The sequence below is a fragment of the Mugil cephalus genome, chromosome 19 (assembly GCF_022458985.1).
Source record: "Mugil cephalus isolate CIBA_MC_2020 chromosome 19, CIBA_Mcephalus_1.1, whole genome shotgun sequence".
NCBI lineage: Eukaryota > Metazoa > Chordata > Actinopteri > Mugiliformes > Mugilidae > Mugil > Mugil cephalus.
The window spans coordinates 18,196,544-18,224,229 of record NC_061788.1 but is presented as its reverse complement, the minus strand read 5'-3'; the positions used below and the strand labels follow the sequence as shown (position 1 = coordinate 18,224,229).

Below are 27,686 nucleotides of genomic sequence, written 5' to 3'. Positions count from 1 at the left end.
AATGGGGAAGAAAGGGGATGAAGTGAAGTGACTTTGAACATGTTATGGTTGTTGGTGCCAGACAGGATAGTCTGAGTATTTCAGAAACTGCTGATCTACTGGGATTTTCACACACAACCATCTCTAGGGTTTACAGAGAAAATACTTTGTTGATGTGAGAGGTCAGAAGAGAATGGGCAGACTGGTTTGGTAACTCAAATAACCACTCATTACAACCAAGAAATGCAGAATACCATCCATGAATGCACAACACGTCGAACCTTCAAAAGATGGGCTACAGCAGCAGAAGACCACCAGGGTGCACCTCCTGTCAGCTAAGAACAGGAAACTGAGACTGCAGTTCACACAGGCTCACCAAAATTGGACAATCTTCCAAGAAGATTGGAAAAACTTTGCCTGGTCTGATGAGTCTCGATTTCAGCTGCGACATTCGGATGGCAGGATCAGAATTTGGCGTAAACAACATGAAAGCATGGATCCATTCTGCCTTGTAAAGACGATTCAGGCTGGTGGTGGTGGTGCTAATATGGACCAAAATCTCTGAGAAATGTTTGAAACACCTTGTTGAAAGTATGCCACAAAGAATTAAGGCAGTTCTGAAGGCAAACCTTTTACTAGCAAGGTGTACCTAATAAAGTGGCTGGTGAGTGTAGTACATAAACCAAAAAAAAAGGTGAAAATAGCAAAAAGTGCAAAATGAAGACAATAATAGGAGCAAGCTTTGACTATTGTAATAAGGTAAGCACATATTTCACAGTAACATATACATAAATATATATATATATATATATATATATATATATCCTTTCTCATTTTACACCATAACTTTACTGCAGGACCGTTATTAAAATTCATTCATATTCACTAGTGAACCAAAGGAACTGGTCAGTAAGTGTTTGTTTTATATTATATATTTATATCTAACTGGAAATACACTTTATACCTAACTGGAAATACACTTTCAGAAATGAGTAAAATGCTTTAAGACTATAGTTTTTCATTTGTAAGATTAGGTCAGGTCTATAGCTACTAAGTAAAATGAAAGCATATCAAAATGCGAACAATTATCTGTGTTGTCACAAACTTGGCTCAGACTACAAGACATCTGCACAAGCTCAACCCTCCTGACAATCAGAAGGGAATTCCAGTCCAAACCTCGCTTGTCCCGGAGGCTCAGCCCACACTGTCTGCTAATTTAAGGCTTTTCGAATCCGGCCTTACACCAAGTAAATCAGACACATCATTTGACACCAGACATGATACTCATACCAGTCCTGATAGTTAATAAGAGAAACAAGCCTACGAGGACACAGAGCAGCTGGTGGTGTTGTCATGCAACAGTAAACATTTTAGTGCTTCAGGCTAACGTTAGTTAGCATACTGCTGTTGACAGATAGTAAAACTGGCAGTTAAAATGTCACCTCTGTCTCTTGCTGAAGAATAGATCATATTTCTCCAAACTGTTTTTCATCTCCCACATTAAGTCTTCACCTTTTCTTTTTATCTGACTGCAAAGTTTTGCTAAATTACTCCAAGGGCGTTTATCAACACACATTCTGCACTTGTGTTCCTGTGGACTTGTTAAACTGCCTAAGTGCTGTTACAATTCAAATGATGCATATGATGAACATAGCCCAAATGCCTTGATGTGTCTTTGCACTGTCTTGGGATGCATTTTGCAGTCGTATTCGAGTACACTGCAATTCCACAACCTCGAATGAATGATTCCCATCCTGCACATTCTATACTTCAGTGTCAAACTTGTCAAGTCTGAATCCTGAGCTTGTGTACCTGGTATTGAGACTGAAAAATTCTGCTTCTTCTGGTTCTTCTTCTTATTGAATAAGCGGTTGATACATTATTACAACCTGCTGAACTGACGTGTGTATCACTAGATTTTAAAGCACGTTGTTGTGCCGCAGTCTCCATTTTATTTACATTTATTTCCATGTAAGAACATGTGAGATGATGCATTCAGTGTTCATCCATGTGACCTGTTAATCAAAAAGATAACCTGTAGTGTTATTTTCAAATCGTAGTATTTTCAAGTTTGAGATTAGAGAAAAACCAAACCTGTGAAAATTTGCCTTAATTAAGTGATGCAGCCTGAAATTGGGTTTTAATTTTAAACTCCTGCATCCTGAGCCCAGCATTAGAGTACTTTTCTTGTTAGTGTTCTCCAATTTGTGCTGCCCTCTTATTTTAGTCCTTCCTTCCTCGTAAATGCCCCTATTTTTATTCACTGGTATAAATCACTTTTGAAATGATGTCACAGGAATGGAGATCTACCCAGCCACGTCCCTTCTGCTGGAGTTCGTCCCAGAGCCATTACTGGCCGGCATTCTGGGTGGGGTTGGCTTCATGTGCTTGGCACTGGTCTTGCTGCTTGGGACCGCCTGTGCCATCAGCCACAAGAGGAACCAGCGCCGCAGAAAGAAGAAGGATGGTAAAATGCCCCTCACTTCAGAGACTCAGCAGACACTCACTTTGATGAACTGCATCATGAATACCATCATTTATTCAATAAAATATTGAAGGCACTTCCAATCCATTATATAAATCATACCCCACTGCATGGATTTGGCGCTCCTCTTGTCTCCTGCTCATCCATTCAGTTGTAAAAGTTATTGATGTCATTTACATTACTCGCTAATTAGGGTAATTTCTCATTAGTGGTTGATAAATGTAAGTGTAATTAACTTTTTGGACAAGCCCGGGTGCCTTGGGCCCTTTAATGGGCTCTTATTAGGGTTGATTATGTTTTTACGTCTTGGTCAGCGTAGTTGTATCCTAATGAGTCAGATACCATCTTGCCCCTCTCCTTTCCTTTCAGAGCCCTCTACTGCCATCTATAAATGCTCCCCATCAATGTAAGTACCCCTTCATCATTTCATTATAATACCTCCTATTGACCTTCCCCTCTGCTTTCCTTTAAATATGTTGGAAGTATCAGCACTTTTCTATTTCCTGGCTTATTTTTCTTCCTCATCTTTGTCTACAGCTGCTGTTGCTGCTGCTGCTGCTGCTGTTTTGGTCTTTTTCTGTCTACATCTCTGCCGCCCCCTCTTTCACTCTCAATCTTATTCTCTCAGTCTCTATTTACACCTCCATTTTTTCTTACAATTTTCTTCTATCGCCCTCCCTCTTTCTCTCTCCCTCTCACAGAAAGACTTCAGGCACCGGCAGTCCAGACAGTGTGCTGAAGAAAAGCCTACTTCCAGCCAGCTCCTTCTATCCCACATCCTCGTCGAACACCACCTCCTCCTCCTCGCAGACACATGATTCCTCCTTTAGCACAGAGGACCACCATCGGCAGAAACATCTCACAACCAACTACAGCAGAGGCCGCCTCACTAAGACAACCTCTTCTCTCATTTCCCCCGCAATTGAGATGATATCAAGAGGGCCAGATGGCAGATTCATGCTGCCTTCCTATGACAATGAAACGCTGAGTGTTAGCAGCAAGACAAACGTAAGGTATGACCAACCTTCCAGAGTCCGGAGGTCTGTGTCACTGCACTCTGAGAGAGAATATAGGAAAGAGCTGCCATTTGTACTCTCTGTTGATCTCCCACCTTGCAAACCTGAGACTGATTTCAAAAGTGAAACCTGCAGCATGACCCAGCACCTGCCCCTGCACGTTGTGGGTCACAAGGAAAGCTACGATGCCTTCCCAGAAATCAGAAGCGTTTACTCAAACAGTAGCTTGGCCACCATTCCCCATCCCGACAGAGGACGGACTCCCACATTTCCAGTGCTCCCACATATCCGATCTAGCCTCGGTCAGCCGTCTACCACCGCGAGCACGCTGGTGCTCCAGATGGAACACGAGCGGGAAAGAGGGAACCTGAGTCGCTGCCTGAAACTGGCTCAGGAACGGGAGGAACTGGAGAGGGAGCTCCAGAGGTACACGCTAGAAAGAAACTCCATGAGAGAAATACAGAGGGACCAGCCGGACTTTGAGAGCACAGAGGATGGCTGTGATGAGCTTGTGTGGAAATACAAGAGCAGCACCCTGCCTCACAGATACCCCCCAGGCAGCAAAGAGAGGTGTGGTCTCTCGCCGAGCCCCTTCTCATCATCTTCTGTTTACTGGGAGGCCCATCCTCATCCCTCTCTGATGCCATCCAGGACCTCTCTCAGTGTGCCTTCACCTTCGACTCCCTCTTGTTTTAAGTCCGGCAGCCGTTGCACTCCTCCATTGTTCACCAAACAGACCTTCTTCCTATCTGAGGAGGCAGGCAGTTTTTCCAAAGACAGATTAACTCTCCCACATCTCTCCTCAAAGCACCAGAGACATGAAAGAGTAGAGGCAGCACCAGAGGGCTATGATAATTCACCACAATCCACAGTCTTAGAAATGCAAACGAATGATTCATGCTCTGAAGCACGGAGACAGAACAATCTTAGTCATGGCAGCCTTTCAGTGCCATCGTTCCATAGCAATAAATATAGTGAAAGATCTAATTCGGCTCTTGATGCAGCGCCAGACTCATCAAAGGTGGAGGTAGCGCTCCCCGAGCCCACTGATGGAGGCCTGTGTGTTGAGATGAGTGTAGATGAGCCAGAGCTTGACGTGTGTGTACTGAGGCCTGCTAAACCCATGCTGCACCACAGGATCGCCTCTCATCTGCAACAAGGGCACTCGCTGACACGGGGAGGTCGACTTGAAGACATGAGAAGGACCACAAGGCTCAACTGCCGTAGCCTTGCTTCTGTGGATGATGGCATAAGGGTCCTGGATTCTCCACAACATTCAGTACCGGGACTGTGGAGAGCAGCAAGCCAAGGCTCCAGAACCTTAGATCCTAAACAACGAAGTCAGAGTCTAGACTTGAGGAGACGGACAGAGACTAAGTTCCTGACTCCTGATGCATGGGTAGACTCTCTCAGCCGAGAGGACTGCTCTGTTTCATCACCCCGTCACCCTGACTCTCTGTTCTGGAAACCTCAGAACTCCCTTCCCAGAAAAAGTTCTAAATCTTCTGCTGTCTCCTGTCCACCTCCTCCTGTGGACACTGTATCTCCAAGGAGCTGCTCAGAGAGGCACTTACCAAATCCTGATGTGCCTCGCCACTACAAGCCAAGAAGAGAGGCATCCCTCTTACGCGATACTGCCAAATGGCCTGTCGCCTACCAAGAGGTCATGAAAGAGACAGGAGGTTACTTGGAGGAAGCGTCCACATGTCTGCTGCCCAACAACAATGATCAAGAGGTCGTGGAAGTGGAGGCAGAAGGCTACGAGGAGGAGCCAGAGTCGGGGAGCTACAGCAGTTATGCCAGCAGTGGCCGAGGCAGCATGGAACCCACTGGCAGGCGCCTTTCCTTGTGTCACCTTTCCCCAACCCTGGGCAGCTCACCTGAAACTGTAGAGGACACCCAGCACAGTACAGAGGACAAGCACCACTACCAAATAAAACCAAGCCAAAGGTATTAAGACTTGAAGGATGAGGGAAATTATCTTTTAGAGAATAAAATGTGGAAGCTGGCACTTGCAGTGTAAGAGATCTTGCACTGTCAATATAATATATTAATGTGCAAACTCTATTTAAGTTCATGGGTGTCCAATTGTAGTTCTGTAATACGGAGTGAGCAACGTTCTATCAGTATGAAAAGAAATGAATCCATTTCGATTGCTCGAGACACACTGATACACTGCATAAAGCAACACATTTGCTCAAACTGAGCCAGTTTTATTCTTTTAGTCACCGTTTAAATGAACAGAACTTTAATCACGTAAAGTGTCTTGGTAGATTGCCAGAAGAAATATTAGCCAAAGGGCCTCTACCAAGATCAGTAGTAAAAACTGTGCAGAACAAAATTCATGCTGTAGAAAAAGAAGCAAAATGTACCTCACCGCATGCATAGTTTATTGGGTATGCTTGGCCATTTGTAGACATTACTGAGTGAGCAATCGAACATTAAACCTCCCAACTGTGTTTATGTTTGGTAGTAAGCGATGTTTTGTGATCTCTCTAGCAGAAAGGCCTCCGTAGATGAGAATTATGAGTGGGATGCTGCTGATTTGTGCTCACAGCCTGGAGACCATGATGGTGAGTACATTTAATTCATAATGTGGTTTATGTTTTGGCCTATATGGAGAAAAGAGACAATGTTAGAGGAAAAATGGCTGTTTTGGAGTTTTCACTCTTCATCCAAATGATGCCTGCAGTTCATTTAAACAGTACAGTGTGTCATGTTCCTAGACGACATGTTCCTGAATAAGTGCATGATACTGTTTCACTACTGTACAATAATACTATATAAAACTAAATATTTTATCAGATTTTGTTAATGTAGCATATGATGGTATTAGTCTGGTTTTAGACTAGATAATATTAGACTACACATGATTAAATTTGGCTAGGCTAGACTAGATTCAACTTTATTTTCATTGTGTAGAGTACCCCTGCATTAGACTATACTAGACTAAGAGAGGAAGAGAGACTGTTTGTGGAATATTACTCTTCATAAACTATGTATAGTTTATATGTTTAATTTATCTGGAACTGGAAATATAGTGTGGATGTAAACACAGTCAGCTGGGCGCTCCTTGTTCTACTAATTACAGTGGTAGAAATAGCAAGCTTTTGTTCCACTAATTAACTCTTTAGATTACATCCGCCTCAGTTTTCAGACAGGTTGTGAAGCTGACAGCATTGCTTTGTTTTAACGCCAGGAGGTCTAATAAGGAATGATCATTAGATGTTGTGAAGATATTAGTTGTCCCCAGCTCTTGTTTACTTGTATGATTTAAGCTGCGCACTTGTTATAAGAGGAGCAAGGTTTGTGCTGGATAATGATGACAGATTCTGTCCTCATACTTTGTGAGAAATCAGAAGGTTCACTCTCTGGAGCAGAGACTTATTTAGTTGCACGCAATTATGGTTTAAGAGGAAAAATGCAGTTAGTTGCTCAGGTCAAAATATGTTTAAGTTCCTGGAAGCGTCCCTGTGCCAAAGAAAAAGTTGTGGAAAATGGGAAATAGATGCAAATTTATTTTGAATTCACTTGAGTTTCAACTCAGGCTTGGTTCAGCGGAGCCAGAGTCTGCGTAGTATGGTCTAAGAGTCAAGTGATCGCTCACCAGACTCACTTGCATTTTCATTCAGTTAATACTGCACACTATTCTACTCCCACCAGTTACAAGGATTATACACTGTATTTGTTTTATTTATTCATTTTTTACAACCTCTCAAAGTCCAACGGAACCGCATTACAGAGTGGTTGGCATGGCAACCGATAGTCAGCATTATGTTACATCCTGCCTCTATAACGGCGAACAACTAACTAAACTGAAACCTTTCCAAAAAATCTGCACTTGAACATGCATCAATATTATATTAACTTTATATTAATTATTTAAAATGACAGAAATCATCATTGAAAAAAAAAAATGCCATACATATGTCAATATATGACATATATTTTAGTGTTTCAGTTCGGCCCAAGTCCCATCCACTAACATGGAGGGGTGGATCTTACGACCTATACTGCAGCCTGTCACCAGGGGGAGCTCTTCTTGCTTTGGCTTCACTTTTGAGGAGCAGTTCCATGTCCATATTCATACAGTCTAGGGTTTATAATTGCACTGTGGGACATGTAGTAGATTGCAGTATGTAATTGCTGGAACTATACAATAGTGAAAACAAGGTAATTTTCTAATTTTAACTCGTATAGGGTGCAGACATGTAAAGGAATATGATCTTCTAGGGGGAAAAAAAGAAGAGGAAATTCACACATACTGTAATTTTACATTCTGCTTTTTACCCACAGGCCTGCTTCCACCACTGAATCTGCTGAAGCCTGCTCCCAGCATGCAGCGCTCCACTAAGGCACTGAAAAATTGCACTCCAGTGTCTTCTCTCCTGGGGCATCAAAACAGCTGCTCCGTTGGGCCAGAACCAGACACCGTCCTGTTCTGACACTGCCAGCCTACGGCTCATCTCACCTGGTGTGTCCTTTCACTTATTGACTCGCAGCGTAACGTGCATGTGGCAGAAAGTGAGCCATTGTGTGATTGATTTTTTTACCCTTTTCAAAAAAAAAAGAAAGAAAGAAAGACGCATAAGTACAGAACACTTTCCAGAGGAGGGTATTCTGTTTGGTCTCAACACGTCACAGTCTGAGTAACAGTAATGGAGACAGAAAATCACTATCGCTCCAATGCAATGCTGCAAATTTTGCTCTATCATGTTTTTTTGGCATTTTTCTTTTACCAGTCTGCCAATCTGTCGATATCAAAGCATTTCACTGTGCTGATGGATTCACCACGTTGTCTTGTGTAGTCTGATATGCATTCTTCATCTCAGGATGAGTCAGTGACTACACAGGGAACAAAAACAGTTTCAGTCATCATCGAGAGACTGGTTAATGCAGTGGATGATTACACTTTTACATACCATCAATCACCTTTGGGTTCAGCAAAAAAAAAAAAAAAAAGATGCCTATGATAGATGAGTAAATAAGGATAAAGAGACTGAGATTGAATAAAGATTGATAGAATATAAAAGATTATTCTGCAGCAAAAGAACTGGTTTACTTTAATGTTCCATTTGTCCTAAAAGTGTAATTTACTAGCACAAATAGTTATACGCTTTGTCTGCCATTACAAAATGGGAACCCACACATCTATTTAGTTTTCAGTTCGTGCAGTCTCCTAGCTCTGACTTCATTGTGTTCAGTGACTGAAGTGGGTTGTGTCAACTTGTTGAGATTGTTATGGCCATACAGAAAACTTAGCTTTCCAAGGATCACTGCTCGCTGAGCGGTGAAGTGGTGACTGCTTTTTGTCTCCCTGCAACACTGGCTTCACACTCACACAGTCATTTACATTGACACTTTGAAGATAACAGAAGCGCTGATAAATGTCACTAGCTGAAATCCTTCCGCGTTGAATGGAAAGTCAGCACATCCCCCAAGAGCTCAGTCACAATTCAACATCTTGAATCGAATTGTGTTGTTATGGCAGATGCCATCTGACAAAATCCTGCTGCATAAATTGACTTTGCAATTTTTTTTGAGTGCTTTTTTGAGTCATATTTGTATTTATTTATTTTTTTTTAAAAAAGCAAATATCCAGGCCATGATCAACAGATTCATTAACACATTCAGTGCTTTATGCTGTTTTTATATCAGTTGTGGATTACTGTAACTGGGATTCAGAATCTAAAAGGGTTCAACCAACATCTGGTCAGTAATTAAAATGGAAAGCTATGAATTTCAGGTCGGGCTGATACTATGTAGAGTTCAGGTAGCTGGAAAGCACCTAAGTATGGATATCTGACATCAGCCTGTGCTCAGTGTACCTGCAACCAGCAACCTGCAGTTAGGTGTATGGGTAGTGAGACATTGACTCTTTTAAATATGAACCCAGCAGAATAGCTACTACACAACGCACGCATTCACATATTGGGCTAAGGAGTAATGTTTAATCAATAGAGGTCCAGAGAGAGAGAAAGAGAGACAGCGGCCATTTGCCGTTGCAATTCCACAATCCATACTCATTCAACTCAAATTAGAGTAAACAGTGTGCAAATAAATAAATAATAATAATAAAAAAGACTTCTTCTACTGACAATGACTTGTAAGAGGTTGCCTTATAACTTGCACATTTGCTCTGTTGAACAGTTAAAACCTTCTTGACGGGACTGACATTAGAGGGGTTTAAAATCGCAGACGCTAAAATGTAGGAAGCCGTCCTGCAAGCTGTGCTGCGCCCCTTCACTCAGGACCACTTAGAGAAAGAGAGCAGACCAGCTAAAGCGTGACAGAGAGGAGACAGAAATGAGACTGCTCACTAAACGCCTGATATTGAGAGAAATATGCTGGCGGAACCTGGAGAAGGACAGTCAATTAGGGGCTGATGTTTGCTGCCCTAGCGTTAGCTCGCCGGCCACCTTAATAACAAGGCAGCGAGCGGTGGCAAGCAATGCATGGATAGTGGTTCATTTGGCCCTTTAATATTCACCTCAGTATAAGCCCTTGAAGGAATGCCAGTAGAATGTTGGTTATTCTACCTGCAGTTGTGACTGAGCACTTCAAGTTACATAGTTTTCTTTTAAGGCATAGCAACGGAAGATGACGTTAAACACTGATTTGGTCATGTAATCAACAGTACTCATATCTCATGTTGTGATATACAGCATATTGTTACTTGTAACGTGTAAGAGCCCTAATTTTCATGAAGCCATTCCTCCTCTTGCAGATTATATTCCAGGCACAGTCGTTCCACCATCGGCACGAACCCACTGAGAGAAATAAGCTCATGACTTTCTTTTCCATGAACAATGGAGGAAAGGAAAACGAAAAATTGGTTTTGCTTGCTGCTCCCCTAGCTTAGGGCCCTCACATTAGTCAAGCAAATAATTAACTCAGCACTCTGCCATGTACCAAAGCATTGTGGGGTATCCATCCTATAATTGAAATTCACTCATACTGTAGAGGTTACATTTACTGGAAATCAATGTTTCCCTTCTGTAAAACATTTTCATTTTCTAGGTGTACATACGGTATATCGTACCACAAGTCCATAAATGATCAAACCCCGCATGCTTCTCTCTGGATATCTACTCAGCACTGCATTTTCCCAACGTTTTTGAAGTTGACTTTAAATATTGCGTTTCTAATACATATTTCTTTTCCAAATATGGGGCTTATCTAACTTACATGACACTCATATAAATCATTTTTGTCTGGCCTGAATTTGAAAAGCTGGAGAGGATTCGACCATGAAATGTTCCTTCAGAAAATGATAAACACGACGCTTGCTAGTGGCAGCGCAACAGGATAAAACACCTGAAAAGAAACATGTTCTCAAAGAGATGTGGCAAACAGCGAAGGCTCATAAAGCTGATTGTTATATTGCTACCGTTTTCAGTTATTTGTGTACTTAGGGGGATTAGCTTCAAAGGGAGCGCTCTTTTATTGCGCCCATTAAGCAGTGGATGAATTATTTGCAAATGCCAGGTAGTGACTTTCAAAGCTTGAAAACCAATTGAGGTCTTATGAGCGAAAATGTCATATACAAATTGAAAAGAATAAACATGTGGTGCTCACATCGCCCCAGTAAAGTCACAAACTCACTGTAATTAGCGAGCAAGTGGAGTGTTTTTGTTGAGAGCGTGGCAACAATAAAAGTATTCCTGACTGGGTGCTCTGGAATATGAAACAGCCATGTGATTACAGAAAAATTGAAATTAATGAAACTTATCCAAAAAACTGAAACTTGAACATGCATCAAAGTTATATTAATTAAATAAAATGACAGAAATCATTGAAAAATAAATATTTGACGTGTTTTTTTAGTGTTTTAGTTTGGCCCAAGACCCATCCACTAACATGGAGGAGGTAGAGTTTATGACCTATTCTACAGCCAGACACCAGGGGGAGCTCTACCTGCTTTGGCTTCACTTCTGAGGAGTTGTTGCACCTCGATCTTTTTACAGTCCATGTGTCATAGTAGGCCTTTGTTGCCAGTAGTTTTCTTAAAATTTTTTGTTGGTGTGTCACTGCTTTTTGAAAACTACTGCCACCTGCTGGTGTGGAGGCTTATTTTCCTGCCCACAGGCAATGAATCAGGCTGTGAGCCAGAACTATGGCTGTGTTATCAGTATTTCTGAACCTGATCAAGCAACTCTTTGATGCTGGTTTGGCGTGTACTGGCCCTTTATACTGCAAGAAGACATATAAAATATAAAGAAGTTTTTGTATTTTTATTTATTTATTTTTTTTCTCAATTTTATCTGTACTTTGAGTAATATGTAGCATTCCTAGGTGTTGCAACAAAAGAAAAAAACTGAAGAGTAGGCACCTGATTATTAAACCAGCGTCCTTCTGAGGGATTATAAAACAGATCCGAGGGCTTTTAAGACTTAAAACATTGATCAGTTTGATAAATCCCCTGAAAAAGTAGCTTTAAATAATTCGAAATGTGAATGGTAAAAACACAACGGCCTATGGAATTTTTGACCAAACAGCCTACCTGCCAGTCAGATATGATATAAACACAACTGTACACTGTTTTTATGTAGCGCTTCGTTGCACACGATAAAAAGAGAACGGGTTTTAGGATCTTTAGAGTGAAAATTTTCAGTAAGGAATGCATTCAATGGAACATTGTGATTGATGTTATTCAGTTTCGCCATACGAACTCAACACCTCTGAGAAGAAAACAAGAGCATGTAGGTACAGTAAAATGTAGACATTTTACCTGGAATGACTTGTCACGGAAATTCAGGAATAGAGGGACTCCATTTACATGATCTTGAAACTATTGAAACAATCTGTGACGCCATCCCATTCTGCCCCTTTCACACTGAGTGGGCTGCCGACTTCACCGACTAATAAAACACTTGTCTTACATATGAACCAGATTCTAATTATATTAATGGTATTAGTAGCGCTGCGCCACATAACCTCCCCCCACCCCCAAGAAAACGATCGAAGGTAATGTCATCTTTTTTAATCCCCTGCAATTCCATTTATTCAGACTCTTATATCGCTTTGACATCAGAGATTACGGGGTGGGACAAACACATATTTCTTGTCTGTGGCTGCGGGCAAACAACGAAAGCAGTAATGAGCGCGTGCAAGTGCAGCTCGGGCATGCGTCAATACCTACTTTTCTAATGCTTGCAGAATTATCACAACCTCATGATTTTGTGAAATTCTTTGGCCTCTCCTCCAGCAGTGCCTGTACACCTTTTTGCTGTGCCACCTGCCTGCGTGACTGGGCACTCATGCGGGTTTTGTTTGCTTCAGAGGAACAAATCCGTGACCTCAAATTTCAGTTTGATGATTACACTTTGATTAAGTTCTGTTTTTCACAAACAGCTTCTCCCACTGCAGATTATTTATTTCATCCAGATGTATTTCTCTCTTGGAAATGGTGGAACGACATGCCTTTCTGTCTGCGGGCAGATTTGCTCGACGCGATGGCCTCACACCAGTGCAAGAGTGTATCTGAGGTCATCGTGGGTGCAGAAGTTGTAGATGGATGTGGGCTGAGTATTTGCTGAGTATACTGATGAGTCGGAACGTCAACAAACTGACGCTGCTGTTCTGATCCCATCGCAAAATAGTCCCTATTAATTTTTATGTTTTGTTGCTCAGTACGTGTAGTTGGAATTAATCGTCTGTGCACTTCGCGGTATATGTCCACCCACCAGTTCATTTCATCCTATAACATCCTTTGTAAGCCTTGTATTGACAACGAGAGATCGATAACAGCTACATGAAAAGAACTATATAGCAAGGTTGGAAATCCTTTCTATAAACGCTATTCTGTCTCCAGCTCTATCTGTAACTGCAAGGGGCACCTGGAGCCTATACCAGCTGTCATTATGTGAGAGGCAAGTACACCATGGTAAGGACAACGGTCTGTCACAGTGCTAACACAAAGAGACAGATAACTATTCACGTGTAAAACTACAGCCAATTGAGAGAATGTGTTTTGAAAAATACAGTGCTTCAGAGTCAGGTAAAATCTCAGGACCTTGTAGCTGTGAGAAGACAGTGTTCCTTATCAAAGCTTTTAATGGTTAGCAATGGTTAGAAAATGGGTATAAAATGAGAAATTAAGCATTTTATTGTCCAGCTACTACTACTACTAGAAAAAAGATCAACATAATTTAACTATGCTAGAAATGAACTATGAAGTCCAAAGTTTCAGAAACTAGAGCCTTTAAAATCCTGGCTGATTACAGCATATCGTAGCAGTTTCCATGGTAACATCAAGAGGGGTTCGATGCTATAGGTCCAAAAAATTATGCTGACAGTGACTTTGTCAGCACTACAACACAGGATGTGTAAGTGTTTGCGTGAACGGGGTGAAAGCACGCTTTCCATATACAGTACGTACAGATCATTAACCATTTTAATTCTGTGCTGCTTTACTAATAGTTTGTAATTTGCCTTTCCTGTGAGCAACCTAAACCTGATTTCCTGTCCTAGGAGTAGTCTTCCTTGACAATATTTCAAACTGACCAGCATTCAAAAAATGTCAAATAGGCATTTAACGTGAAGACAGCAGTAGGCACTGACAGTAACCGAGTAGAGAGAACAGCAGGCATTGTTAACATAAAATTACAGAATGTAAACAACAAATGCCAGCACATACAAACAGTGGATTTAACTTTGATTATGTTAAACTTGACGCAGGGGCAGAGAAAACAAGTCTTGAATGCAACACTGATACATCTCATACTGTAAAGATCCAGAAGTCATCCAGGTCATGGTTTATCCAAATAAGAAAAAGCTACAAGCAACAAAGGCAGCTGACAAAATTGGACCTTTGCTGTAGATGTCTTCTCTTTTTTGGCATATCTTACTAGGAGTAGGGCATTTACTTGATCAGTTAGGCTCTCTTTACACTCCCAGGGGAAAAACTATTTACGGCTAGGAACTGAACCCAAAGCAGGACACGACAAGCTGGTGGTCAGGATATTCAGGCATTTATTAAAAGAACAGATCTTGATGTGGAGTGCTTCCCATGGTTGAGAATATCCACAGGCAGAGAATGTGAGTGGGAACTGAAGCGGGCAGGGTGGCATGGCGGAGCTGGAGAAGACTGGATACAGGAAAGTAGGATCCATAGGTAAAGTGCAGGTGAAAATCTGTTAAATGAGCCATAATGTAACACTCATGCAAGTTTCATGAGTTCACCACAGGGTTGGGCGCGCACATTATCCAGAAGTCGGTCAGTTTATGCAGAAATAATAGGTGTGTAATAGTCGAAGCTGATTGGTTTGATTTCCCCTTCTCACATATTAGAGGTTGTGGAATCATATGGGATATTGTTGTACATTTGCTTTGCACCCAGATAAAATCAACAATTTAACTGTAATATTATTATTTATATGTTGAATGTATTACTTAACTTGTTATTGAGAACTATTCACATCTAGATTCAACAGTAATTAAATTTATGATCTGCAGGCCAGACTGAAGGCAACTCATTTCTCTGCATTACAGGAACTACTACATGAAATCCATATGACTCCAGAGGCTGCACGACATTCATATACCATTTAACCTTGCAGACATCCATAATTATTTCTGTGTTTTTCCATTTTGGAGCAGGCCGTTATGCAGCAGGTATTTTATTTTGCGTGACAAAGATAATGAAGATGGCAATTAGTGCTTGTTGCTGAGGATAAGCCGCGGCTATTATCTCCTGCCAAGTGTAAAATTAGTGCGATTATCAGGGATATTACCATAGAAATATGACCGAACGTGGATAATTTAAAGATAGAAACCTAAATGGGACTTTTTCAATCAGTCTATCTGCACATCCAGCGCGCAGTCTGAGAAGCAAGAATTCACAACATGTCAGTGAAGTTAATTACCTCACTGAATGCCTCCCAGCAGAATGCGGAATAATAGCATCAGGCGAGAGAGTGACTTTTATTCTGTTGTATTGGTTTTATAGTGCTGCACAATCTTTCTTAACCCCCGTTCCACTTTAATTAGGCGTTTGCCCAAGAGATGTACTTTTTGAAAAACAGCTGTGTTCTTGTTATCCCGAGGGCAATAACCTTGCAGCGAGTGTTTCTGATTCTCTCATTGATTACAGAGCGCGTTCATCCAGAATTGATGACCTTATTACAATGGCGTTTTTCTGTGTCCTTGAGAATACACTCCTACCAAAAAAAAAGAAAAGATAATTGAACCCAATTTCTCACGGCAGACTGTTGACGTTACGAAGCACTTTTCAGGTTTCTGACTCACGACCATTACATTTGACTGATGTACTGTATAATGGCTTCCTGTTCATTAAATTAAATAATTGTAGGAAAGACCTTAGAGGTTTGAAACAGGAGATTAACTTTTTTACTAAAAGGGAAAAGAAGGCATTTATATTATTAAAAGCTTAATTAAATATATAGATTTATACGGTTAAAATAGAGCTTCTATTTGTGTACCGTTTGCTTTGTTAAAGAGTTGCTTGGCTTTCTTGTTGGTATTTTTAGTGGAGGGAAACTTCTTAAACACAAAGCTGCAATGATGTTTACAAAAGTGACTAATTCCACAAAACAGCTTATCGAGATGGAAAATATGATGAAGGACATTTAGACTGATCCCGTTTCTTTTTTGGAGCTATTGTTGTTCATATTCAAATGACCAATTATAAGATTTGTATGTAAATGTTTGATTTTTATGATGTATATGCAGATTTGTGTTTTTCTTTTTTATGTTTTATGCATTTGTGCGTCATGTAAAATGATTCTGTCTACTGACATGCACTCCCCAATTGTCTGAGTGTCTACAGCGTCGTTGATGCAGCATTGTTAACTATTGTGTGAATTAATGCACAGTGGGATAAGCTTCACTGCATGATGTAATTTGATTTTTTTCCTCTGTCTCTTTGTCTTACATTTCCCCCTCAAAACTCACCCAATATAAATCATAGTTAAAATCCTTACAATGCACCATATGTACTTGATTTTTGTCATATTTTAATAAAAAAAAAATAAAAGCGATTCTGTTTTGTTTTGTTTTGTTTTGTTTTTTGTTGTTTTTTTGGGGCCAAGAATCCTCCTTTTCAGATTCTTTAAACTCATATGCAGCTTCTCCGTTTGGTTGGACCAGTGGGAGAAACGATTTATTTTTTATGTTTTTATATCACGTTAATTATTGTGTTTGTCACTGTTGTAGACATATCTGAATGTGTCCCACTGCTGGTGATTTCAGTATTGCTGCACACTAACCACATTGTTCTGACGGATGTGCACGATGTCAAATCAGTCAAAGCACAGCAATAATCCAGTAACAATCCGCAGCAGCCAGCAACCACAACTCCTCACATCTCACCACTACACATTTAAAGCAGTTTTTTCAAATTTACTCTTATTTTACATGATGTGTTGAAATATTAAGTCTGATATATTTGTAAATTACGTTTTGAATAAAGACATGAATCTGCCGTTCCACCACATCCCAAAGGTGCTCTATTGGATTGAGATCTGGTGACTGTGGAGGCCATTGGAGTACAGTGAACTCATTGTCATGTTCAAGAAACCAGTTTGAGATGATATGAGTGACATGGTGCATTATCCTGCTGGAAGTAACCGTCAGAAGATGGCACACTGTGGTCATAAAGGGATGGACATGGTCAGCAACAATAGTCAGGTAGGCTGTGGCATTTAAACCATGCTCCATTGGTACTAATGGTCCAAAATGTTGTAAGGTTGTAACGAGTGGTTATTTGAGTCACTCAGTGCCAGACGGGCTGGTCTAACAACCATACCACGTTCAAAGTCACTTAAATCCCCTTTCTTTCCCCATTCTGATGCTCGGTTTAAACTACAACAAGTTGTCTTGATCACCTCTACCTCTCCTCTCCACCTCTCTATGTGTAAATGCATTGAATTGCAGCAATGCAATTGGCTGATTAGCTATTTGTGTTAACAAGCAATTGAACAGGTGTACCTAATAAAGTGGCCAGTGAGAGTAAGTGCCATGAAGAACCAACAGGAGAGGCTGCAGACTGCTTGCCAGAGGATAAATCTGAGAAGTGGTGATACTGCATACTGGAGAGTACCAGTCCACGCACACACACACACACACACACACCTGTGAGAAGGAAATACACTAAAGTTTTCTTTCAAATTAGCATTAAGATTTTATTTGAAAAAACGCCAAGGCAATCCCAAACACATAGTGTTTGCCCACCCCACCCTGGCAACATGGAATGTGCAATGTAACCTTAAAAGGTTCTCTGTGAAATGCAATGGGACGGGAATATCTGAATGCACTTACCATGCTTTCCACGGAGAAGGAAGTAGTCAGGAACATGCCTGATATCAGTGAGAGGGGAACTGGACATTTTACTGCTTTGAAAGTGAGTCATGTCAATTAAATAGTGAATTATGGTTGAATTATAAATGTTTAATTCATTGCACCCCAGAGTGTCTCGCTCTTTATCCTGAATAGCCCTCCCTAAAATGAACTGTACACGATGAAGCCGATTGTTCCACGCAATGTGGCAATACCTAGTTAACCTGCTCTTAATCTACCCTCTGAACAGGTCACCTTAGCTGTCAGTGCAACAATTGCCCCCCTTGAGAAATTTGGGGAAACAGTCGATGTCAGGTGTTCGGTCAGGCTATGGACAGAGAAAACACAGAGGCAAATTCTACACAGGGATCCAAAAGGGAATACAAAACTTATTTGTGTTCCCTTTTCCTGATATTGAAGGAAATACTTCTAAAATCAGTGTCTGGGAAATGGATCTATTAGAAACTAAACATCAAAGTATATTTCCAAACTATAAAAACAAATACTTGAGAGGAAACTGTATCCTCTTCATACTAAAAATTTCCAAATAAACGATTATGCTTCTTCTTTTTTTTCTCTGACTTGGATTGTGATCACGACAGGATGTATTTGACACGGAGCTGCACCAAATTCTCCAGTGAGCATTTTCCACAGCTATATTTAAATGTACCTTACTGAACAAAACAACAAACAAGCCACGCACAATTTAATTTTAATTCAGTCTAATTCAGTACTGGAACAGAAAAGCTCTTTTTGACTTGGAAACCTAAAAAGGCTTTGTGGAGGAACATTGCCACTCTTGCTGACTGTTGATTCAGTACACAGATCCACAATAAACCTCTCCAGGCTGCGCTGATGAGTAACTGTACTTAATGTTGTACCTCACAACAACTGCTTTGTTGTCCTAGAAAAGCTCTCACAGTCTATCAAACAATTCAAGAATCACGCATCGTGAAAGGGGTTGCTCAGCCTATAATTTCCATTTCATGAATGGTCAATTACAAGTTTCTGAAACAGATGCTTCACATGTAATATGTCATTTTCTCCTCCTTTTTTTTATTTTTGAAGGAACAAAAAAAGAAAACGAATTGCTCTAACAATATCTTCTCTCAGTGGGGAGTAGACAGTGGGGTTGAGTGTGCATTTTCATACATCCTCTGCAATTAATGCAGTAAACCTGGCAAATGTGTCTATTCAATTATAGGAAGAGAAGGACAAGGGGGACTGGCTGCAGTGTCTGATATAAAAAGTCTGCTGGAGGGAAGGTAATAATCCACATAACGATCAGAAAATCTTTATCGGAGCATTTGATGGACTGATTATAAGTGGGGCGACGCAGCGCGCATTTGGACATCTGGCTTGATTCACCTACAATTGACCTTAGGAGAGAAAAAAAATCTCATTCTTTCTTTGTTTCCTTTTGATCTAGGTGGAGATCATCATGAAACATGACTTTTATAACAGTTGAAGGCCAACATTATCATGGGCATAATTTATAAGATGTTTCAAATTCACCCCCAAACCCTGGACACCCTATGCTGCTATAATTCTGTATACAATGCTGATTCATTTCATATATATTACTTTGCATTACCAAATACACTCACCGACTACTTTATTAGGTACACCTTACTAGTAAAAGGTTGGACCCCCTTCTGCCTTCTGAACTGCCTTAATTCTTCATGGCATACTTTCTACAAGGTGTTGGAAACAGTCCTCAGAGATTTTGGACCGTATTCACATGATAGCATCACACAGTTGCTGCAGATTTGTCGGCTCCACATCTATGATGCAAATCTCCCGTTCCACCACATCCCAAAGGTGCACCAGTTTCCTTTTCTTAGCTGACTGGTGTGGTCTTCTGCTGCTGTAGCCCATCTTCTTCAAGGTTGGACGTGTTGTGCATTCAGAGATGGTATTCTGCATTCCTTGGTTGTAATGAGTGGTTATTTTAGTTACTGTCTGCCCATTTTCCTCTGAGCTCTCACATCCACAAGGCGTTTTGGTCCAGACAACTGCTGCTCACTGGATATTTTCTTTTTTTTTTGGACCGCTCTCTGTAAACCCTAGAGATGGTTGTATGTGAAAACCCAGTAGATCAGCAGTTTCTGAAATACCAGCTCGTCTGGCACCAACAACCATACCACATTCAAAGTCCAAATCCACTTTCTTCCCCATTCTGATGCTTGGTTTGAACTTCAGCAAGTTGTCTTGATCACCTCTGCATGTCTACATAAATTGAATTGCATCCATGTGATTGGCTGATTAGCTATTTGTGTTAACAAGCAGTTGAACAGGTGTATCTAATAAAGTGGCCAGTGAGATTAGCCAGATCAGTTAGATTACACTGACAGCCCAACAAAACGACTGTAGTTGACCCTTAGCATGTCTCTTAATATATTCAGCATCCAGCGGCGTGTTGCTACTACAGATGAACTGCAGATGCTGCTGCACTTTCCGGATGGGTTCTGATCTTCTGCACCTAAAATGACATGGGCATAATTATGGTCTGGTCTAGGTCAATGGTTTTAATGTTATGGCTGAACTGTGTACAATAGTTTGCACTACCAAAGATATTTCAATGCTATCAACTGATCCGGCATTTCTACGTTTTGCTAAAGAAGTAGAATCTTTAAGTGCACTTAAGATATAACTTTTCTTCAAGTTAAGCGAGACAGACAAAAGACAGACTCTGATGAATGTTTTTATCTGTGCGGACAATGGAATGCTTTCTTACTTCTGTCTCTCAAGGCTAAAAAAATACCGCTCTACTTTAGATAATTGCTATATGGGATGATTATTATTCCCAGGTTTTGATTATCATGTCTGTTTCTATCTGACGGTGTTACAATGATCTCTTTTGGCAGTGACAGTTTACCCTCAATCAGATGTGATGGGCGCTGCCTGCAGCTGTTCATTTCATTCAGAGCAGCTGCAAAACATCACATGTCCACACGGACTCCGTATCACACCTGTTGATCTGTCTTCTAGATGGCTCGGAACGCCTCAGACAAAAACCAGAAGAAATTGTCCTTGACATTTGGATTGACTTTGTGGTATTTATGCAGCTCAATTAAATGGAATCTGTTGGTTGCTAGCTGCTTTGCACTACAGCACACTTCAGAACTTTCCACAGACAGACATTTTCTAAGACGAGAAGCTAATTATTGCCAAATGTGACGGATAAATAGCAGTGCACCGGTGCCAGTGAACAACAAACAACATGTCCAGCGGGAATGAACAGAAACACAGCTCATTTCTTGCCTCACACTTCGTAACTGCTGGTCTGTGGATGAAAATGTCCTGCATTTTTAGGAGAATGTTTTTGGATGCATATCTCCCAGCCTGAAGTTAGAGCTACGATGACAACAACGTAAAAGGTCTGTTTTCACCTCCAAATACAGCTGTCAATATGCAGTTTTACACAATGAATGCTCAGTATTTCAGACACAAAGATTATTCCATTAGTTAAATTGATTGGAGCTGGGTTAGCGGGGCTGTCTGCGATGGCCAAACAACAAATTAGATAATAAGTGAACACAGTTGTTTTGGTGTGCTGAGGTCTGTTGAGTTTAATCTGTGGCAGCGGTGTCACTGTGAACCGCAAACAGCTCTTTCTCATCATTTTCTTTTTGTGTTACATTTCTCTAATATTCACATCTGCGTGTTGTCCTTGCCCACTGTTGTCCTCTGCTGTTTCCAGTTGCTCGTCTCTTCAGCCACCTGAGTGTGTCCATTCTGTCTTTTCTGACTGTCCGTCACCTGCACTGTTTCAGCATGTCTATCTTAGGTGACCGGGTTTCTCCACTGCTTTGAACATTTACAGTGCTCCTTTTTAGCTTCTGTTTGAAACGAGAGAAAAAAGACACCAAATGTGTGTCCACATTACTTTATAGCTAAAGTAACACCTGCTATCAAATCCCAAATCTAGTATCAAAACCTTTTTTTTGAACTGGCGAATAGTCCAAGGAGAAAATACTTGATAAGAATGTTTCCACTCACTAGTCACAGTCAGAGACGGTCAGTAAAAATGTCTACTAGTCAAAGTTTTCTGTGGCCGTCCTTATCTACACTGTAGCTGGCAGTGCTCTGCCGACTGAAACAGGGACAAAAGCCATTTGGCATCACTGCCAGATAATTCATACAGCGCAGTGCTACAGGCTTATACCAGGGACCACTAATGAAATTGAGCATGTGGCTTCTTCAAGGCTATTTTCAAAATGTCCTTGAGCGATCACAGTCACAACTGGAATGTGATTGAGAGGAAGCTCAGTCTCTGATTGCATAAATGCGTTTTACTTATTATTTATTATATTAAACTTCTCTTCTATTGAAAAATGCAAAGTTCCGTACCTTGGCTCTCAGTTCATCCTTTAGTTTTTACAGCAATCTACAACAATCAGCCAATCGTATGGGAGCAATTCGATGCATGTAGGCATGTAGAGGTTATCAAGACAACTTGCTGAAGTTCAAACCGAGCATCAGAATGGGGAAGAAAGGTCTGAGTATTTCAGAAACTGCTGATCTACTGAAAAAGAGAAAATATCCAGTGAGCAGCAGTTGTCTGGACGAAAATGCCTTGTAGATGTGAGAGGTCAGAGGAGAATGGATAGACTGGTTGGAGATTATAGAAAGACAAAAGTAACTCAAATAACCATTCATTACAACCAAGTAATGCAGAATACCATCTCTGAATGCACAACACATGGAACCTTGAAGAAGATGGGCTACAGCAGCAGAAGACCGCACTGGGTGCCACTCCTGTCAGCTAAGAAAAGGAAACTGAGACTACAGTTCACACAGGCTTCTGATGGATACTTCCAGCAGGATAATGCACCATGTCACAAAACTCATATCACCTCAAACTGGTGTCTTGAACATGACAATGGGTTCACTTTACTCCAATGGCCTCGACAGTCACCAGATCTCAATCCAATAAAGCATCTTTGTAATGTGGTGGAAAGGGAGATTCGCATCAAATGTGCAGCAACTGTGTGATGCTATCATGTCAATATGGAATATTTCCAACACCATGTTAAAAGTATGTCACGGAGAATTACCTTTTGCTGGCAAGATTTCCCTAATAAAGTGACACCAATGACACCAATTATGGGATGCTTGAGTGTGTACAACTTGAAAATCTAAACGTCAATGTGCTGCGCTGGGATTTTCACAGCTGACCTGTAGGTATGAGCGTGTGAAAAATGTAGGCGTAGCAAGTCACGGAAAAACAGCCGCAATACCTCATTTCTTAATCTATTTTAAGCTGTAAAAGAATCACCCAAGTAAAAAATACACATTTTTACCAGACGCCCACAGAAAGAGAAAAGTTCTTTCAAGGTAGCAGAGAGAGGTTCCGATATCACCCCTTCAGCAGAGGACCAGTAACCTAGTTCAAGGTAATGAGGGTGCTAAAATTACACTACTATATCTGGCTCCTTACGACTGTCGATGTTGCTTGTCATAACCTCCACACTGTGCCAGGCAGTGCAGAAGCACCAAGCTGCAACACACTATTAGCAGCATTTCAAGAGCATCTTGGGTGCTTAAAGTTTAATGATGGCTTTTTGTGGTCAGTTGCGATTAAGATAAAACAAAGCAAGCTTCAATAAACTGCACCTCTTTCACCACTGGGCTGTTTCAACACGGAGCTGGCAATAACTGGCCTGCTGCAGCTGTTACAGTAGCTGGATATGATACAGGGAATCTCACACAACACAAAGACATCCCTTCAGAAGGGGTCAGAACATTCATTATGTTACAAGCACAAGCTTTAGGATGGACGTCAATCTCACCGCTCTGCACTGGCTCATACATTGGCCACTGGTCAAGGTGTTGGTGCGAGTACTTCTCAGTTTTGTTGTTTCTATGAATAAACAACAATATAAAGTAAAAGTCCATATAAATCTATCTGGTTTTCAAATAATGACTTTTCAAAATCCAATACATTGTGGCTTTTTAGCTTGGTCCTGATCAGTGGTATACTTCAGGTATTTTGCTTTTCTTTTAAAGTTAGTTTGTATGTCATAATAAAAGCAATGATAAATAACTTCTTTGCAGTTATGAAATTAAGTTAAAAAAAAAATCTCTGGCAAGTAGCAAACAGAAGAAGAACATCACAGATACTCTATAACATTCTATTAGATCTCCTAGCAACCTCAACCACTACCAACCTGTTAGTTGTCCATTAAAAAGCTGATATCATTCTGCAGCAATGAGTCTGGAGCTAAAGGCATCGATATTGGATACAATCTCATGCTTGGTTTTGACTAAATGGTGCACAAAGTCATATATGTATTGTACGCATAAAATCCTGTATTGTTTCCATGGTTACATGCGTTCGCTTACACCATGTGTTGTCTTGTGACAGCAGATCCAGCAGCTAACAGAGTGGTGATCAAACAACACCAGTAAGACCAGGGAGGTCACTGTGGACTACAGGAGGTCCAGGAGGACAGAGCTCTCCTCATACAAGGGGAGGCAGTCAAGCGTGTCAATCACATTGAATTCCTGGGAATCCAGGTGACCTGACCTGGTCTGTGGATACTGCATACCTGACGAAAAAGGCCACAGAGGCTCCTCTTCCGCGGAAAGCTGTCAGTTCCTCACAAACCTCTACAGGACCACAATAGAATCCATCCTCGGTGCGATAGTGTGGTATGGAAAGTGCACAGCACAGGATAGGAAGGACTTAGTTTGAGTGTTAAGAACTGCACAGAGGATTGTGGGGGGTCCTCTTCCAGATTTGGACTAAGCTGACCAGGCCAGGAGGATCACTGCAGATCCCACCCACCCTGCCGTGGACAGTTTGTACCTCTCCCGACACAGAAGAGGTAGAGAAACATCAGAATAATTTCTTATTTTATTCATATTGCTTTTTACTGTTTTTATATTTGCACTGCAATGAGTTATCTCCAAATTAAATCCGTTATGTACACACATAATCAAGGATTCAAGAATATTTATTTGTCATTCACAACCATACAGAAGCATAAGCTGGAACGAATTAAGCACTCAGGTTCCAGGTTGTTACCCATAGTAACTATAATATATAGATACTGACCAGCTCTAAAATAGACACAAGTAGACAGTATATGATACTAATAGCTGTGTCTAACAAGATAAATAAAATAAGATAAGCTAACTAAGGTACATAAGAATAAAAATAAAGAAATAAAACAGCAACAACCAACATGAATGATGGATGATCATTTGTAAACATAGTTTTAGGTGTGCAAAACTTTAAAAATATAATGACAATAAATGTTTCTTGAATATTGAATCTTGAAAAAAAAAAGCAAATCAGCTAGCAATGCATGTCAAGGCATTGTTGAGTGTTTTACTTCTGTATATTTGTACAACACCCCTTATCTCTCTGATGTGATCTGAGAAGCTACAATTCAATTTGGAGTGAATGAAGGGAGGCATCAGAGCATGGCGGGCTCTTCAGTCCCCGTATTATAGACAGTCACAAACACACGAGGAAACACTGAGCAAGTATACAGTGGGGGAAATAAGTATTTGATCCCCTGCTGAATTTGTAAGTTTGCCCACTTCCATAGAAATGATCAGACTCTGGTTTTTATGGTTGTTTACTGGTTATGGGTATAGACAGAATATCAGTCGAAAATGCATAAAAAACACACAATCTAAAAGTTATAAATTGTTATGTATTTTATTAAGGGAAATAAGTATTTGATCCCCAACAATTCACTTAGAATTCAGGCTCCTACAGATTGGCTGGTGCGCATGTGGCACACAGCTGTGCTCAGTCAACTAATTACCAATACTCCTGATCTTAACTCGTCATGTATATAAAGCACACCTGCTCTAAGAATCAGTTTCTTACATTCCAACTTCTACAGCACCATGGGCAAGACCAAAGAGCTGTCAAAAGATGTCAGGGACAAGATTGTAGACCTGCACAAGGCTGGTATAGGTTACAAAACCATCAGCAAAAGGCTTGGTGAGAAGGTGACAACTATTGGTGCCATTATTCGCAAGTGGAAGACCCATAAAAGGACCATCAACTGTCCTCGGTCTGGAGCTCCCCGCAAAATCTCGCCTCATGGAGTGAGGATGATGATGAGAAAGGTGAGGGAGCAGCCTAAAACAACACGGCAGGAGCTTGTTAATGATCTGGAAGCAGTTGGGACCTCCGTCACCAAGAAAACAGTTGGCAACACACTGCGCCGTTATGGATTGAACTCTTGCAGTGCCCGCAAGGTCCCCCTGCTCAAGAAGGCACATGTACAGGCCCGCCTTAAGTTTGCCAGTGAACATCTAAATGACTCAGAGAAGGCTTGGGAGAAAGTGCTGTGGTCTGACGAAACCAAAGTTGAGCTGTTTGGCATTAACTCGACCCGCCGTGTTTGGAGGATGAAAAAACGTGAGTATGACCCAAAGAACACCATACCCACGGTTAAGCATGGAGGTGGAAACATCATGTTTTGGGGCTGTTTTTCAGCAAAGGGTACAGGGCAACTTCACCGCATTATGGGCCAATGAATGCAGCCATGTACTGTAACATCTTGGACAAAAACCTTCTTTCCTCAGCAAGAACACTGAAGATGCCTCGTGGGTGGGTTTTCCAACATGACAATGACCCAAAACATACTGCCAGGACAACAAAGGAGTGGCTCAAGAAAAAGCATATTAAGGTCATGGAGTGGCCTAGTCAGTCTCCAGACCTTAACCCGATCGAAAACCTGTGGAGGGAGCTGAAGCTCCAAGTTTCCAAGAGGCAGCCAAGAAACTTGAAGGATTTAGAGACTGTCTGTAAAGATGAATGGGCCAAAATCCCTCCTGCGCTGTGTGCAAACCTGGTGACCAACTACAAGAAACGTCTCATCGCTGTGCTTGCCAACAAAGGTTTCTCTACAAAGTACTGGCTTGTGTTGTGCTTGGGGATCAAATACTTATTTCCCTTAATAAAATACATAACAATTTATAACTTTTAGATTGTGTGTTTTTTATGCATTTTCGACTGATATTCTGTCTATACCCATAACCAGTAAACAACCATAAAAACCAGAGTCTGATCATTTCTATGGAAGTGGGCAAACTTACAAATTCAGCAGGGGATCAAATACTTATTTCCCCCACTGTAAACCTATTAGGCTTATGTGCGGCAGTTTATTTCCTCTGCATCAAGACCAAGTAACCCAAGAACAGATCCCTGGGAGATACCACATACAGCGTTGTGGTCATTAACTAAGGCACAATCAGTTATAGCAACAATAACCATGTCCAACACCCATGTCTGTAGATGTGACATTGTCCACATAATTACCAAAACATCTTTTTTTTTTTTTATCTTTCTACGTCACAGCTGTGTTTTTTTTTTTTTAAATCTTCTCTTCTGAAAACTGTCAAGAGAGTGAAGATGGTCATAGACTTCAGGAGGAACCCTGACCCACTTGGCCCAATCACCTTGAATGACTCCCAGAGTATTATGTGTGGAGACACTTCAGCCTAGGAACTTGGTGGTATTTTGTATTGAGCTACATTGAACCATTTCTTTGTTGGACTAAAAATGAAGATATATCAGATTTTGTTGTTTCAATAATCCTGTAGTCCCAAAAAGAAGAAATTCAGTGGCCCTTTAATATGTTGTTTCCAAAAAGTTAAGTTCAGTGTCAAGGCTTAGAGCCCATGCTGAAAGGAAGACTGAGCCTTGAGGTGCCTTCAGTAAAGCAATTCAGTATTTGTATAATAAAGATAAAAATAAAAGCGTTCTCTCCATCATTTTGCATCACACTAGAGAAACAATCATAATCCGTTACATGTCACAAGCGTTCCTCGTCTCTCTGAACAGTGGACGAAGTTCAAATACTATTTTCTTTGGACGGTGCATCGAACCAGCTCAAAATGAATGACTGCATTCTTATAAACTGAACCCACGGCAA

General features: G+C 40.9%; 1 protein-coding gene across 2 annotated transcripts in view; it reads left to right on the top strand.

The window, feature by feature from the left end:
- igsf9a (immunoglobulin superfamily, member 9a) overlaps window positions 1-16,481 on the top strand; it is a 63,181-nt gene extending 46,700 nt beyond the window's left edge. Inside the window, exons 17-21 of one of the 2 annotated variants that reach the window (XM_047570419.1) lie at window positions 2,276-2,446; window positions 2,834-2,870; window positions 3,166-5,430; window positions 5,983-6,053; window positions 7,777-16,481. In XM_047570419.1, coding sequence (XP_047426375.1) covers window positions 2,276-2,446; window positions 2,834-2,870; window positions 3,166-5,430; window positions 5,983-6,053; window positions 7,777-7,925 — 2,693 coding nt within the window. In that variant the 3' untranslated portion in view covers window positions 7,926-16,481. Of the gene's footprint in view, window positions 1-2,275; window positions 2,447-2,833; window positions 2,871-3,165; window positions 5,431-5,979; window positions 6,054-7,776 lie in introns of both variants that reach the window. The other variant, XM_047570418.1, reaches the window with a different exon arrangement.
- Window positions 16,482-27,686: the final 11,205 nt, after the last annotated feature.